General features: G+C 36.4%; 1 protein-coding gene across 5 annotated transcripts in view; it reads right to left on the bottom strand.

Annotated features, from left to right (window-relative positions):
• The window catches only part of poglut2 (protein O-glucosyltransferase 2), a 48,681-nt gene extending 33,141 nt beyond the window's left edge, over positions 1-15,540 (bottom strand). For 3 of the 5 annotated variants that reach the window (XM_015339014.2, XM_015339015.2, XM_015339011.2), the window contains exons 1-5: positions 14,974-15,540; positions 14,115-14,320; positions 9,220-9,425; positions 3,814-3,891; positions 93-265 (exon numbers count right to left, since the gene is read on the bottom strand). In XM_015339014.2, the coding sequence (XP_015194500.1) occupies positions 93-265; positions 3,814-3,891; positions 9,220-9,425; positions 14,115-14,320; positions 14,974-15,152 (842 nt within the window). In that variant the 5' untranslated portion in view covers positions 15,153-15,540. The remainder of the gene's footprint in view (positions 1-92; positions 266-3,813; positions 3,892-9,219; positions 9,426-14,114; positions 14,321-14,973) is intronic. The other 2 variants (XM_015339017.2, XM_015339016.2) reach the window with 2 other exon arrangements.
• Positions 15,541-17,687: the final 2,147 nt, after the last annotated feature.

The raw sequence follows: 17,687 nt of genomic DNA, 5'->3' as shown, positions 1-17,687 counted from the left end.
ATTCAGTATTAGCAGCCAAAATTGTACTTTAAAAACCGAGAACTGGGCCTTTACTTATAAAATAGTCCCCAAAATATGGAGATAACCTTTACCGGCCCATAGTCTCCAAGGCAGACTCTGTTAAGTCATATGTTGGCATGACAATATCTCTAGTATCATTGGAACCACACCACGAGAAGATCGGATGAATCTTCTCTGTTGGTTTCCTCTTCTCTAAAGGCCAGTCCCCAAGATTGACAAAGAACTCCACATCCGGTAATTTGACCTGAATAAAATCACGAAGTAAAATTAGTTATAATTTAATTACTTTTTTTCAATCTACACAAAGAAATATTCACTACATAATTGAATGTTAAGTCACTCCTTTTACTAGTGCAATTAGTATCTTCAGATGAACTATATTAGAACATATGATATAGATTATTTGCATATACTGTAATTGCATAAGATACTCTGCTTCACTAAGTCAGTTCTAACTGGCAGACTCACATTCCATTCACTTCTGTAGCAAAACTTAAATCACAAATAAAAAAGATATAGATATAAAATTGACATAAGAACAGCATAATAACTTTAGGCAGAATAAATTAATTCAGCACACCATAGTTTATTTTTTCATTTAGTCAGATGAACTATTCTTGATCTCATTTGCATTCCACTGCAATGTCATTATCAAGCCTTTTATTCTTGGTGATCTCAAAACATTTGGTATTGCATGTTATGTTAGAAACCAGCAGCAATACAGAAGGAGAATGATACACAATATACGCGTCTAGCAAGGCCATTAGATACAGGACTGAGTTCAATGTTCTTTAAAGATGTAATTAAAGATTAAAAGTTTCTACATGACTCTCACTAAAATACCTTTTCAATCAATGTAAGATTTATAGAAGACATAGAAGATCATAAAATGAAGAATAAATGTACACCCCATTCCCTGAAAGCAAATACAATATACAGCAAGAAAATTATGTAGCTCATTCTACCTGCAGTACTTTTGCTATATTTGGGCCTCTGTTCTGGATTACATTCTTTTGTGTGAAACTGGACAACCAATTCTTGTTTGGTAAGCAGGGCTGGGCGATATATCAAAAATTGATTGATACTGATGTTAAGAATCTCTCACAAACCTTATTTTGCTTACGTCATTATGTTCGGTAAAAGCTTTCCCCACTGTGTGTTTTCATGAGCGATCCACTTAAAACTACACACCCAGTCATCATACCCAGCCACATGCTTCTGCCTCGTCCAAGCTTCGTTCTTCATTCAAAACACAAAGAAGCGTGCCGGGTATGAGACAACACAAGCGCTTATGCTGGACCACAGTCAGGCAGTGATGACTCAAGTACAAATGAAGACGAGCTGGTATCTAAAAAAGATGCAGTGTCGATCATTTGGTCATATTTTGGCTTCAGCAAACCAGATACTAAACAAAGAGAAGTCAGATTTAAACTCTGTCGGAAAACCATTTCTGCGCCCTAAAGTAACATAAGCAACTTGTTTCACAACCACGTCGTGGAATATGTAGAGTGTATGGCCAAAAAAAAGAGAGAGACTGACAAATGCACTCATGGCTGAAGTGATTCCCCCAAGCTGTCGCTAACACAAACATTTACTAATGCTACTCAACATGCAAAACACTTACGCAGATGTAATGAGACAACTAACGCCATAACATACTACATAGCGAAGGAAATGGTTCCCATAGCTACAATGGAGCATAGTGGTTTCAAAAGACACATTCAAGCCCTTGACAAGAGATACGTTGTGCCCTCAAGAAAATATTTTTCTCAAACTGTGGTGCCTGACATTAACTAGGTTTAATAGTTTCGCATATTTAAAACATGATCTTTCATCATATCATGTAATCATATAATTTCAAGGGTTTCAAAAAAAAATATTGTTGATTTATCGTTATTGAGGTAAATGTGGGAAATGATCACGATATTGATTTGAGGTCGTATCGCCCAGCCCTACTGGTAAGTACTATTTTGTGTGTAGGATTCAGCAAAGAATCCTAACATAAGACGATATATCAGTACAATTACAATGTAACAAAATAAAGAGGCTCTTTTAAATACACAGCCACATTACTGTGAGAGAATGATCCATAAAATACAAATTACTCAGAAAAAAACAACTTTTTTCATGACCTGGTCATGAGAAACCATGAAAAAAAAATATACATGACCTGGTCATGTATATCTCATGACCAGGTCATGAGATATACAGTAGGACTTACAGTATTCCAAGGATAAGTCATCACAATGAAAGACAAAACTATTTTAAGTGGAGACCAAATGAAATCACAGCAGAAGCTGTAAATTTATGTTAAATTACTTTTGCTTTCTTCATTTCAGTACTAATATTTCACTATTTTCAAAGTGAAGGACTGTAAACTGTCACAGTGCTCGGTCAATAAATTCTGAATAACAGACTGCCAGCAGTGGATACTCAAATGTCTTAATGCGACTCCACATTAATAATCCCTTGCAACTTTTTTTACATCTTAAGAGCAGAACAAATGTCCAAATGGCAAAAGATTTAATTGCAGTTTTGAATGGTGTACAACTATAAAGCATGAAGAGTCAGAAATTCCTATTTAAAAGTAATTGTACAGATGGGTATTTTCATGGGATCCAAGTTTATCAATTACATACATTCCCAAACACAACTGAAAATTTAATTACTTCTAATTTTATTTTACTTTTTATTTCAGTTGTTCTAAATTATTAATGTCATACCTTACAAAATTACTTTGTCTTCTGTTACCGCAAAAACTACTGACAGATAAGGTACTGTATATAGAGTAAAATAAACAGCTAATGTACACACTACCACCCTTCAAAAGATAATTCAAATACAATGAACAGTAAAATTATACAATTCCTGATTGGAAAGCGCCATCTTGTGTCTATACAGTATATTGTTTTACATCACAATTCATCATTCAGAAAGAAACTTTATGACGTTAACTTGATTCTCAATGAAAGACTGCTTTTCAAAGTAAAGCTTTTCATGAAGTACTACTAACATACAGTAGCATGATTTGTCACTACAGTCACAATGTGACATGTTCTTCCAAAAAAAAAACTTTTTCCAGATTGATTCTCTAGTTTTTGAGTGCAAAAGAAACAAAGTTGCTTACTGCTTCACAACTGCCTTTAGGACTATCAATTACTGCCAAAATTGCCAATTGCAAAAAGGACCAGGTTTTGGAAAATCAGGTAGTAAAATGCATAATTATTATATGAACAACAAAAGAACTGCAGATAAACAGATTAAAGTTTTTTTTTTTTTAACCATGGGATTTCCAGTCATAAGTAATGCTTCTATGGTACTGAGTCAGTGCTGATTTTACAAACTAGGTGAACTATTGTTTGGCTTTTCTGAGCCACTGTATATTTACTATGATGGTTCCCTAAATTGAAGTTATACCCATTCAGAACAAATGAATCAGACAAATTTGGTCACACAGTGTATTGTTGCTGTTGTTGTAGTAATTCTGTTTTATATATTTTAAGTATTTTTTTTAAAACAGATAAAGACTGTGGGTTGAGGTATTTAAAATCTCAGGAGTAGCAATAAGAATCCTCCACATTATTTTTACTTCTCTTGTATGGATATGCAAAGTTATTTCAAATAAAGTGACAAGCTTGGAGAATTCCAAACCTAGAGCTATCTAATGTATAAACTTGTATTGTTTAAATTTTGAGTGGATCAGACTACTTAAACCTAGGATGCCTTAAATCATGTCTTAAAAAGTGACTGAATACAAGCACTGTGTTCACAAAAAAAGAAAAAAGACCGCACTTTTCTGGCGAGGGAAAGCAGAATGGCATCCATGAAGATTCGAAAGCCCACATGTTGTCCATGAGTTTTTACGTAAACCTGTCAAAGAAAGCAATGTCAAATTTTAATAAAACCATGAAAATCTTTATATTCAATATTAAATAATAATTCAATATTAAAATTATTCTTGAGGATTTTGGGAGAGGTTATAATGGTGATGTTTAGGACCCTAACATATATGCATAGTTATTGCAAACATAGAGCGAGCTTCAATAAATTGGATAGTGAGGCCTATTGCAAATGAGTGTGGTGAACAGCAATACCAATTTGAGCCTGTGGAAAGGTAATATGTACATAGAGAAATAAATACTGGAAAATGTTATTAATGGCTGCTGCTGCTCCCAGGGTGTTTCTCGAAAAGAGTAGGGGAGTAACTCTAGTTTTCTGGCCAAATTTCCCACCGGCCTTTACCAATCATGGCCTCCTAATCCTAATCCACATTTATGAATTGGCTAGGTAGAGTAAAATCAGACATATAGAAGTCTAAAAAACAAGCACTTGCTCTACTGAATCTTGAAATTCAGGTGGCTTGGACACTGCATTTGGAAATTAAATATTTTTGGAATTAAAAGAAAAATGTCACATAACTTAAATGGATGAAGCAATGTTACGCGTGTTCTTTATAATACTGCATTTTTCTTAATCTGGTTGTTTTTTCCCCACACAATTTACCCCACAATCTCACATAATTTTAGCAAGGAGCACACCCCTCTTAATAAACTGTTTAAATGTTGACTTACAGTTACACAAAACATTAAAATCTACTCTGTGAAAACCTTTATGACTTAATACAAAAGCAAATATGTCTGACAGTTGTAAAATCAATTACAAAGCTGTTCACCTTCTGTCCAATAATATACAACTTTGAAAGATGCTGTGGTGATGTAAAAAAGGTGTTGTGACAGACTATAGGAATGGGTAAGTGGCAACACACACAGTTAAACAACTTTTTATATAAGTATTTTGAGTATATGAGTTGAATACACCTCAAAGTTAATACTTATTTTCATAGAAATGCATTTGAGAACAAATCTGAAAATAGTATTAATAGTAAACATGGATTCCAAAACAAATTAACTTAAAATGAGGGAATTGGATGAGAAGACTTTTAAGAATTTTAAGTTAAGAGTTGGAGTGAATATGAACATCTTTCCCCTTGTTTTCACACTTCTTAAACAAAAGCGGTTACAAAAGTACAGCAGACCACAAAGATAATCTGTGGGCAGAACAACTCCCTATATCCTTGCTAGCTGCATCACCTCAACCACTGTTAAGCGCACATGGTTTTTGTCAGCTATTAAGTTCTGGTAATTCCCCCATATTTATTTTTGCTGGTGAGCAGTTCTGATTACAGTAAACAGGGTTACTTAGGAGCGACATACAGGAAATTAGGCTTTTCAAAGTTTTGCGGAGGCACTCAAATTACCATAAGAAATGCCAACCTCAATTGGTCCATTTAAATTTTCTAAAAATCCATCATAGTCATCTGCTGAACAACAGTGCAGTTTTCAATCTTCTAAAAGTTCACAGAGCCACAGTAATATTCTTAAAGGGCATACCAACTAATGTTGTGTTTACTGTCCATCACTTATTCTTTTTCAATTTCAAAATTCAATCTAATTCAAAATTTTTTAAAATTTTGCATGAATATGACTTGTCATTTAACAAAACTGAACAAAAACTAAATAAAAACAACTGGGAAAAGAAGGAGACAAGAACACACTTTTCTTTTAGTCCACCATGATTTCACTACAAAAACAGATAAGTAATTGAAAAGCTTGTTAAAAGTGGTACAATATGAAAACCAGTTATTCCTAAGGATGTTGTTGACAGCCTCCAATAGTCTTGTATCTTAAAACATAGAGCAGGGGTGGGCAAACTTTTTTGGCCCAAGGGCCACATACAAGATTGAAACTGTACAGAGGGCCACTTCAGGCTGCTGTTACAGATAGTCTATGCCCTATATACAGTAAGTTTAAAATCCAACATAGGCTTATTTGTTCAAGGTTAATGATAACCTGAGAGAAAGAAATATAAAAAAATAAAAACAGAATAAAATTTGACGTTCAACTCAAAAGCCAAGCCTTCACCGACTACCTCGACCCGACAGGTAACTGTTCTGCATGATAAACCTATTTTCTCAAATCTCCTCTTGCTCTCTGGACAAAGAATACCTGCAGTTTCTATAATACACTCCTTCAAAACCTCTCCTTCAGAGAATGGCTTGCTTTGTTTGGCAATTCTATATGCAAGCAGGTAGCTTGTCTTTGTGCTGGCCTATTGGATAGCAGAAGGTTGGAAAATCACATTTTGCTGAGCCTGTAAACTAGTGGCTAGTCTGGAAGCTCTATTAGCCCGCTCCTCGCGTGACAGATGGTTAGCATGTTTGGGAGAAAAATGGCACGGCAGAAGAATTTTACAGGGATCTGTTGCTTATTCCATGGTACTCTAATAGTATAAGGTTTTTTGCATTGTGCTACTCGGTACACAACTTTGTATTATGAACGAAGAACTCTGCTGGGGACTGTAGCTTGGTTAGAAAAAGCAGCTTTCTGTTCATTCAACGTGTGCTAAAAATACTCACGAGGCTTACTAATCGAACTTCTGTGAACAGTTTCCAAATTACGTTTCAAATTATTGGGGAGCATGCTCTAAGCAGAAAACACTTTAGGGCAGACAACACACTGAGGACATTCTTCAGTGTCCACAATTGTGCATGTGAAACAGAAATTCAAGAAACTGTCATCATACTTTCTGTATTTGGTTTCCGTTTCTCTTTAGAACTAGGCTCCATGTCCTTCATGTTTTTTATTCATATTTAAAAACCTCTCCATTTCGATTGTGTAACAAAAAACTCACAAAATAACCACTCATACAAACATGAAACACAGAAGCCACAGTCAACTGGTACACTGCTTATAGACTGCCGCCTCTCTTGCCTAGTGTCATGTGACACAATCTAGTTAGGTAGCATGCGACTCGTACATTCTGAGTGCATGAACCGCGGGTTTTGCTTGCAAGAAAATTTTTCTTTGACTGGCGATACCTGCAACACCCCTGACCGACAATGGCCCTTCCCCAAGGCGGTGCGATGCACAGTTTAGAACCACTGTGGTAAAGCATTCATGCGCCATCTAACGGCAAGAATAATGAAATGCAAGAAAAAAATAGCACCAAACAAAGCGGAATATGGCGAATATTGACTCATTTATTTTTTTACCTCAAGGGCCAGTTAAAACTGGCTGGCGTGCCGGATGCAGCCCACGGGCCGTAGTTTGCCCATCGGTGATATAGAGGATGCCAGGTGTAGGAGAGATTTCCTTTCCTTACAGGTCCATTAGCCCAACGGAAGTCACTCTATTCATATCTTCGCTCCTTCTGTGGGTACTATATGAATCCTGCATGCCCACATCTTTAGCCTTCTTGTTCTAACAATATTACACAGTGACTACGCCCACCTGCTCCTATCTCAACATACACAGAGGTCAGGACAGAATCACAACAAAAAAGTGTTTTGTTCATGTCCCCAGTACTCTATTTCATTGCAATATTATAAAAATTCTAGAATAAAATGTGTCCCCATTGCTAGAACTAATGAAACAAATGGTCTGCTTACATCAGAAATTTGAAACTGAACCAGCTTAGTGCCAAATTAAAAAGGTCTCTGGTTTACACTGAAGGGGCCCTTCAGTTTAAAACTGAACCAGGTATGGGTTACATGTGCAATTCCATAATTAGAATATAATAGTTGCCAACCAAGATGATATTTGTCACCCTGAAATTAAAATAGTAAGAGACACTGTAAAGTGCAAAAGAATAAGACAGTCTAGTAACACTGCTAAGCAAACAGAAAATAAACTTAGGCTTTCTTTAATGTACAGATACATATTTGTAAGCAGATAAACCTAAGTTATATTTCATGCTCTTTTTATGTGCCAGTAGTGGATAAAACTGATAACATGCTGTCTAAAGTAATGACTTCAAGAAACAGGGAAAAACAAAAAGAACTGAATACAAAATCAGCAGTGCATATGTTTCATACAGTATATTTTTGGCTCTTAGTCTTTACCATTACACTGCTATTTCAAAATGTGACTTTGGAATGTTTCTAAGAGTTACTAGTTTGAACACATTTTAATCTTAACCTTCTAAACCCTTTCCAAACAATGAAGTCTGGATCCAGATGAAACATTGAATCACAAAGTGAAAAATCAGTGACTTTATTTTCCAGGTTAAGAAAAATATTTGAACTGCCAAACAATACTGATATGGCAACATGTAAAAATTTAGAAGGTACTTTTCTAAAATGACTATGAGTAGCAGGGTTCAGTTAAAATTTAAAATGAACTGCAGGCACAAGTACAGAAATATTGCAAAGGAGGCTAAAATGAAGTTCTGTCAGTATTATAACAATATAAGAACCATGAATGATGAAGTAAAACACATCTGTGTCAAAAATTAGAAATGTCTAGTCAATGAAAGGGAAATGGCTGCTGTACTAAATGTTTTGTTTTTGGTATAGAAGTCACTGGTACTCTAAGATTAATAAATCCCCAAGGCCTGGTGGTATCTTACCAACCGTAATCAAGGAAATGTTATTTAAACATCAGAAACACAACAACTTCAACAGTTGCTTAAGACAAGGATAGTTACAAGGGACTGGATAACTGGTAATGTAGAATCCATGTATATAAAGTGTTAGAAAACTGACCCGAATAATTATAGACCTGCAAATTGCTAGAAGGCAACTTATAAAGACCATCATAAATTAAATTCTCAAATTGTGGATGGTTGACAGAGAAATGCAAGTGTTTGGATTAAGAAATTGTCTTTAGAAAACAAAGATTTTATGGTAAGGGTTAAATACTCAATTCAGGGTGATGCAATTAGTGGAGTACCACCAGGACTACTACTCTTCTTATTTTTTGTCAGTGATCTATATTCTGGTATTGTTAGTGAACTAGTCAAGTTTGCAGATAATACCAAAACAAATGGCAGATGACATTTAATGAACACACGTGCAGGGTTTTGCAGGTAGCAAATATAAATACAAAATTGGAAACACTGAGCTAGAGAAGACTACTTCTGAATACTTGGGTGTTTATGTTGACATATCATTTACATCTTTTAGACAATGTGGGAAAGAAATTAAAAAGGCAATCAAAATGAAAAACTATACAGTATATAACACTGTAGAATTGTAAACATGGGATGATATATTTAAATTGGCATTAAATGTGTTGTAACTGCTGCACTTTACTCTGCTGGATAGAGAGATTGAAGACCAATGACATAATACATAAAAAAGCACAGTTGTCTAGCAAAACAGTCAAAAAATGAAAACTACAAAAAGAAGAAAGACATTACCTTGTTGTTTTTGATGGTGTAATGACACAGGCTTTGCCTCTGCCCAAACCGCTTCGGAATTTCTTCGGCATTTTTGTCAGGATCGACGGTTGGAAAATATGCAAGATCCCGCAGAATCTGTAATATTGCCTTTGGGCAATGCATGTTCTCCATCCATTTGGCTGCACTGACTTCAGGACAGTGACAGTTCTCATGATACACTGGCCCTATGCAAGACAGAATTACAAAAGCAGTATAAAATAAGTGTCAATTGCCCTTATTCCAGAAGCATGAATTTGGGAAAATGCTTACAGAAGTCGCTAGATTATTTTTTTACCTAACAGTTCTTTAAAAAGGCACTCTGCTTGGCAACTTGGCAGCACAAGTAGTGAAAGTTTTTTTTAATGCCATTTTTGAAGAAGCTTATTCTTTGTGAGACACATTTTCACCTCCAGCTGGATTTTTCCTTTGTAAAGGAAACGATCTCTTCAATATCCACCAATACCAATATCAGAAAAATAAACAAAAGTGACAATACAAGACCATACAATAACAGTTCAACCAATAACACTTCTGATATTTACATCTGGTACACCAGTGTCACCATGCTTCTAGTTTTTAGTCAATCCTAGACAGCTAATCAGTTTATTTAACTCAATTGCACTATATTACTAGGATCTTGGTCTAGGGTCCAAGTTTTTACTCATTAAATATAAGGTCTATAAAATATGGTGGACTGCAGCCTTCCAGGATGATATGTGAAAATCAGTGCCATAAACAGACTATGCTTTGAACCTCTGAAGATTTCTCCCTAGCTCAAAGTTTTGCCCTTTTCAATTTTCAGCTATTTGTACCTGTGAAAGGCAAACACCTCACAAGGTGATTATAAAATTTCAAGAGGTACAATTGTTACCTCCACTAGAAATTATGTATGCTATTTTCAACCCAATTCTAGCATCTGAAGTCTCTGCTGAATAAGAGGTATTAACCATAAGTGAACAAAAATTAAAATTCAGATTACAGCTGTTCCAAAATGGCTTAGTCAATATACCAAAGTAATGACTAGGTGCAAATGAAATAAACATTCAATGCACAGGCATAATTACAGTAGGTCGGTCTGTCAGCTATTTAATTTTTCATTCTAATTAATAAAAATCATATATTATTGCTGTGTATAATAGATGTGTGCATTTAAACCAAGTTAAAAACTGAGCACATTTCTGTGCACAGTACCCAGAAAGATTATTTCAGGAAAACTATATTGAAACGTATGTCACTGAAATATGCTGCAAAACAGAAGCAGAACTGTTTACAGAAAGCTTCTTCCCTTGTACAATTACTCTAAGATTGTGGGAAGCTCTCCTGTTTTAAAAAGAAAATTAAGACCCTTCTTAGCCAAAATATCAACAAATTATCCTGTAAGCCATAAATATGTGGTTTATAGATGATGTACAACTTGTAAGAAGAAATAGAAAGAAAATGGTAATATATGTGGTTAGCACGGTGGTTAGTATTGCTGCCTCACAGCTCAGGTCCCTCAGCTCAATTCTAGACCTAGGAGGTTTTCTGTGAGGAGTTTGTATGTTCTCCCCATATTTGCGTGGGTTTTTCCCGGATGTTGCGGTTTCCTCCCAGAGTCAAAAATATTGGGAGGTTAATTGGCTACTGGAAAAATGGGCCCTAGTGCAAACGTTTGCATGTCTGTGTCTGCCCTGCAATGGATAGGAATCCCATCCAGAGTTTTTTGCTGCCTTGCATCTGCTGTTTGCCGGGATAGGCTGTGGTTCCCCCGTGACCCTGAATTGGAAGAAACAGTTAGGAAATGGATGGATGGGTAGTACAATGCCTTCAGAAAGTATTCACCCCTCACTGATTATTTATTGTTCTGGTGTTGCAAAGTCAAATTAAAGCATATTTAAATGGGATTTTTTTCCACTCCTCTAGAAATAATTCTCTAGAATGTTAAAATGAAATAAAGTATTTAGATGTCTTAAAAATAAAAATCTTAAAATTACTTAATTGATAAATATTCACCCCCAACCTAAATTGGGTGAGGTATTCAGTTATCTTGAGAGATATCGCACTAAATACATTAACAAGGTACTTGTGTTCATTTCGAATCCACCTGTGTTCAATTGCTTGATTGCACAATAAATATCACTGACTCTGTGAGGTCTCACAACTTAAGCAGCAGATTAGATCAGTCCTGCTGTCATGAAGACCAAGGAGCTACCCATGAAACTTCGAGATGAAGTTGTAAGGAGGACAAAACCTGGAGAAGGTTATAAAAAGATTGGCAAAGCTTTGAACCTTCCTAGGAGCACCGTGAAGCCCGTGGTAACAAAATGGAAAAAAACATGGCACAAGTCAGATACTACTAAGATTAGGTCATCCTATTAAATTGAGCAACCGGACAAGAAGGGCAATTTCCGGAGAAGTGGCCATGAGGCTAGCAACAACAATGACAGAGTTGCTCTTTGGCTGAAATGGGAGAGACTGTCCAGACATCAACAATCTCTTCAGCACTTCAAAGATTTGGCCTAATTGGGAGAGTGGCTAGAAGGAAGCCACTCATGAGAAATGCCAACATTAAGTCATGCCCGGAGTTTGCTAATAGCCATATGACACAACCTGAAACTTTTTGGAAGAAAACATAGTGACATCAGACTAAAGTTGAGCTCTTTGGCCTGAAAGCAAAGCGCTATGTTTGGCGGAAACCAAATACAGCCCAACACCCAGGTAACACCATCCCTATCGTCAAGCACGGTGGTGGCAGCATCATGCTCTGGGGTTGTTTTTCAGTTGGAGGAACTGGAAAGCTTGTTGCCATCAAAGGCAACATGGATGGAGCCAAATACAGGCACATTATTGAGGAGAACTTGTTTCAGTCAGCCATAGATCTACGTTTAGGGCAAAGATTCATTTCTAGCAGGACAATGACCCAAAGCAAATGGCAAAAACTATCAAGGAATGACTTGAAAAAAAGAAGGTTAGTATTCTGGAATGGCCCAGCCAGAGCCCAGACTTGAATCCAACTGAAAATCTTTGCCTGAAAAGTGCTGTCCACCGACGCTCCCCATCTAATTTGACAGAGTTGGAGCAAATTTGCATTGAAAAATGTTGAATTTATTGTGTTATTGAAGGGAGAAAAATATTTAAATGTGTGAAAATTTGGAGGTGTAACAGGAACAAAATGTGAAAAAATTCAAAGGGGTGAATACTTTCTGAAGGCACTGTATACCGTATGCTCTCATGCCCCTTCAATTTGATTGGGAATGCTTTCCATAAGGGTCCTTAAAATACATGTAAAGTGTACTTTTACTCATACTTTGTGTTTATTAACATACTCCTTCAATAACCAATTAAAATATCACTTACAACAATATGAAAAAGACAGTACACCTTCTTAAGATTCGATGGTTTTACATATTAAGACATATATGCCCTTCACCGACAGTAGATAAATCTAACCTCATGTGACAAATAACACACACAACTTTTACTTTGCCATTATTTACTAAACATAAAAGCTAACATTCAGAAGTTTCCATATCGATTAAGAAGGTAATTAGAATCAGGTGCTGCTAAACAAGTGCACATGATTAGCTTGTCATCAAGTGCTTTGACCTATAAATAAAATTGAAAACTTTGTCAGATTCCTCTCGAGAATTCAGGTTTGTTGTAGGTCAAAACATATCTGTGATGGTCTAAGAGAAAGAATCGTTTGGGCTTATCAGTCTGCAATAGGGTTATAAAGCCATTTCTAAACAATATGAAGTCTGTAAGCCCACAATGAGAAAGATAATTTACAAATGGAGAAAGTTCAAAATGGTTGCCAATCTACCCAGGAGTGGATATCCCAGCAAATTCACACCAAGATCAGACCATATGATGCTCCTAGAGATTGCAAATAACCCCAAAACTACATCCAGGAGTCTACGGGTCTCTGTCAATACGTTAAACATTCATGATTCTACCATTAGGAAAAGACTGAACAAGGATGGGTTTCGTGGAATGGCAGCAAGGACAAAACGTCTTCTCTCCCACAAAACATAATGCTACACAGGTTAGGTTTGCAAAACAGCACCTGAATAAACCCCAAGGCTTCTGGAACAAGGTCCTCTGGACAGATGAGACCAAAGTAGAGCTGTTTGGCCTTTAAGCAAAACAATTTGTTTGGTAAAAAACCTAATACTACATATTACCATAACAACCTCATACCAACCGTTAAGCATGACGCCAGCGGGTGGGGAGTGGGGGGGGGTAATTTTGGCCTGCTTTGCAGCCACAGGATCTGGAAACCTAACAATCATTGAGTCCACCATGAATTCCTCTCAATATCAGTTCTTTCTAGAGGAAAATGTCAGACTATCCTACAGCTGAAACTTATATGAAAGTAAATCATGCAACAGGACAATGATCCAACACATACAAGTAAATTTATGACTGAATGGATGAAAAAGAAAAGAATGATGATTTTGGAATGGCAAGTCAAAGTCCAGACTCCTACCCCATTGATGCTGTGGCAGGACCTAAAGAGACCTGTGCATAAACTAAAGTCCCCAAATATCACTGAGCTGAAGCAGTTCTGTAAGCAGGAGTAGGTCAGAATTCCTCCCAGGTGATGTGAGAGACTGATAACATCTTACAGAAAATGTTTACTTCCAAGTTACTGCTGATAAAAGCGGTTCCATGTGTTACTAAATCACTTACTTTTTCACTTTGTGAGAACTAGATAAAGGTCAGGTATATCTTAATATGTAAAACCATAATATCGTAAGGGGGTGTACTTTCTTTTTCACATCACTGTATGTCCTTCAAAACTTCATGCCTTACACAAAACAGGAAAGAAAACAAAAAGGAATATACTGTACTGTATATCTTTTGCAGTAGTATGACATATGACATTGTCTTACCTCTCAGAATGTATGGAGAATTTGCCACATGGCTACCATTGTGGAGAACTTCAATCTGGAGTGCAGAGTAGCTTGCATACATCCTGTACCTAACCAAAAAGGAGCCATCTTTCCGATCCAAAACCTGTACCCAGATCCTTGAAAACATTTCTCCTGGTGCTGTTATTTTAACTTGGAATGTGCTCTCACCAGGTGAAGAGGTAAAACTAAAATGTGATGTAAATAAAAGTAATTAATACATTTATTCTGTTTCACACAGAGCAGATGAAACATTGAGTTGTATTAAAATGAAATCTGTAACAAAATCTGCAGTATGATACTGAAAAAAAAGCTTACCCACTCCAGAATCCAATTCCTTTTTTTTATAAGGAAACAGACAAAGCTCCATTTTAGAGCTGTCTGATCTATTTCTTCATTTAAAGACTCCAATACCTCTTACAAACTATGCTAAAGAAATCTGTTCAACATGAATTTATTCAAACTCTATAAAACCTTTCAATATTCATTTGTATAAGAATCTAAAGCTAACTACACAGCAATTGTACTCTCACTAGGATCCACTGAAAAATATGTTTTGTTTTTCGGCACCTCTAGTAAGATTAAATGAAACAACATTAACAAGGTAACGACTACCAAAGCCAAGTAACGTTTTCACACAAAGGTTTGCTTGGCTTCATCGGGAACTAAGCCACGGTGTGAACATCATTTGCAATTACCGGTGTACTTGCAACTCTGATAAACGCATGATCAAGGATGAAGCCAACCGAAGCACACATTAACAGATGATTACCTTATCCGCAGCTGCATCGAAAAATCTAGAAAAAATGCTATTTCAACCGTGCTTTGCACATATACTCACTTTGTCCCGGTACTATCTGCAGTTTGAATATAGAAGAATCGAGCTGGGAGTACAACGTCTGGCTCCAATCCGGGACCCCATACCGAAGTTTTTGCAGCACTGGGTGAAGTCCCTTTGGAGATCGCTGATAGGATAGGTAGAAGAAGTATGTGCACAAAACACTGTTTCCACATCACCATATTTCGTGGGTTAGTGTGAGAATCTATCAAAATGTTTTCAGACAAATTCAATCACTTCCTTAAGGTAGCATTTCCGTACCGTACCAGTTCAGTATTTCGTCTGGAATTAGAGCATGTGGCACCAGAAGGAAAAGATGTAAACCATACACTTGGAAAAAAAGTCCGTCCTCTGTATATTTGAAACTGCATCTGTTACAGTTACGTGTAACTTCTTTTCTATTTTTTAAATAATTCTGACATTTTAACGTCGATGGCGAATGTATTGATATGCTACAAACATACATATTATCATTTCAAAACTAGTTGAAATGTATGTAATTACTGCTTGCAAGACTGACAAAAACAAACGCCATGATTCGTCACCACATGGATTTCTGGGATTGGACAATACGCGAGAACAGCCGCTCTAACCAAACTTTAGAGCTAGTTTGGGTGGGCTTTGGAAAGGATATATGGGAATACGTAATTAAATGGAACCGACTAGGGAAAGGCCAGTTAACGTCTGCAGTATTTTCCTCAGCAGTTAAAGGGGACGAATTGCCGCCTTTCATTTCTAACAATTATTGGTTTTAAACTAAACATACAGTATATACCGTTATATTAGAGTGAATGCTTGCTGTTCAAATGAAGAGAACCATTGTTAAGTTTTTTTTTCCCCCTGAAGCTCTTGGATGGCAGTTTATGAATAAAGAGTAACTGTAGCAATGCACAAAAATGTTCGAGATCATTTTATGTTTAGGATCCTAGTTTGTTATACATGCAAAATCCAATTAATATGAAACAGTAGATATTTGAAATATTAGATCATTTTTTATATCAACTTAGAGTAATGGTTGGTGCTTATAATGTGAAGGTAGTAGGGACAAATCCTGAATAAGGTACTGTTTGTAACACTTTGCTTTTGCTTTGATAAAATTGCCATCTGAATGGTTATGAATATAAGTTGCTTTGAAAAAGTTTCAGCCAAATAGCAATAATTAATTGAAGAAAAATAATTCTAATTATAAAAATAAACAATTTTACTGTATTTGCATTTTAGGTAATAATCAAAGACTGTTTTGTCTGAATTATTGATGTCTTATGCTCAACCATTGTGTATTTTCAGTTTTTACTTCTTCATTGATCTAGAGTAAGAATATTAAATATGGCTTATATTTTTTTAAGGAAATTAAATACTGTGTATATATTTTTACAGATAATGGTTAAGACTTGTAGCCAGTAGTCATATACAGTACAGTAGTAAAAAATGCACCTCACCCTAACCCTGGCCAGGATTTAATTCTGGTTGTACAGTATGTGGCTTGAAGCATGCACAGTCCCACTCCCCTGATAACTCCACCATATCAGAAAACCATATTTTCTACTGTGGCATATTTTTGTACAAGAGCTCTGAGGAGAGTGACTTTACGTCTGTGACTTGCTTAGTTCACTAAGCCCATTTATTTAGAGTGTTCTTTATCCTATTCAACTTTTCATTTTAAGTTAAATATGTACTTCTGTGTTTGCTTGACAGAATCCCCTGAGATGTTTTTAATAATCATTAAAACAGTTCTACACGGTAATTCTAAATTAAATACTGATTTCAGATATCTGAAACACATACAGGTACTAGGAAAAAAACCTTAAGCATTAACTGCCCTTCTACAACATACTACTCACGAACAGGACAATTTAGAACTGTCAATGAAATATAACTTGTATGTCTTTAGGAAATGGGAAGAAACCAGAGACCTTCACTATCAGGCAAAAATCCTTTAAAAACACCAAGGGTTGAATTGAGTTGCTATTAAGCAGTAGTGCTAACCACCATGCCATTGTACCATCCCTGACACTGTGGGTTTGCATTTTCAGGTGGTTTTCTCTAGGTGCTCTAATTTCTTCACTTTTCTTAAAGATAAAGTAAGATCACTTTATTGGCCATATACAATTTCTTTTCACATACCCCAACTTCCTCTCCATGAGACACACAGACAGGGAGAGAAGCTTGGGGTCAGAGCACAGGGTCAGCCATTTATACAGCACTCCTGGAGCAGCTGGGGTTAAGGGCCTTCCTCAGGGGCCCAACAAAGCAGGATTCCTCTTCCAGCCTCCGGATTCGAGCCGGCGACCTTCCAGCCATAAGCATAGATCCTTAGCCACAGAGCCACCACACCGCCCCTCTTAATCACAGGTCCAGTCAAATATTTAAAATCCCATGTTACCCCTGAATTGTGTGGTAATTGCCCAGCATCTGTGTTAAGAGGGCCTTTGGGAAATTTGGGCCTTTGGGCAGGAAATGCACTGGCAATTATAAATTGTAACTTTACCCATTGCCATCTAATAGACTGGCCTCAGACTTGCTGCAGTCATTTGTCTGTAGCTGTGACCTCAAATGGGATAAAACTACTATAGTTCCTGGATGTAAGTGTGGAACAGTAGTTATTGGTCTGGAATTGTGATTAGAAGGTTTAAATCCTAAGTGTGACAGTACTGTATCTTTGAACAAGGTGTTGTCCTCACAATTGTTATAGTGTTTAACTACAAACACTGTAGTAG

Source organism: Lepisosteus oculatus, chromosome 13, assembly GCF_040954835.1.
Source record: "Lepisosteus oculatus isolate fLepOcu1 chromosome 13, fLepOcu1.hap2, whole genome shotgun sequence".
Lineage (NCBI taxonomy): Eukaryota > Metazoa > Chordata > Actinopteri > Semionotiformes > Lepisosteidae > Lepisosteus > Lepisosteus oculatus.
Note: the sequence above shows the minus strand (reverse complement) of the source record. Positions and strands in the feature narration are given on the sequence as shown.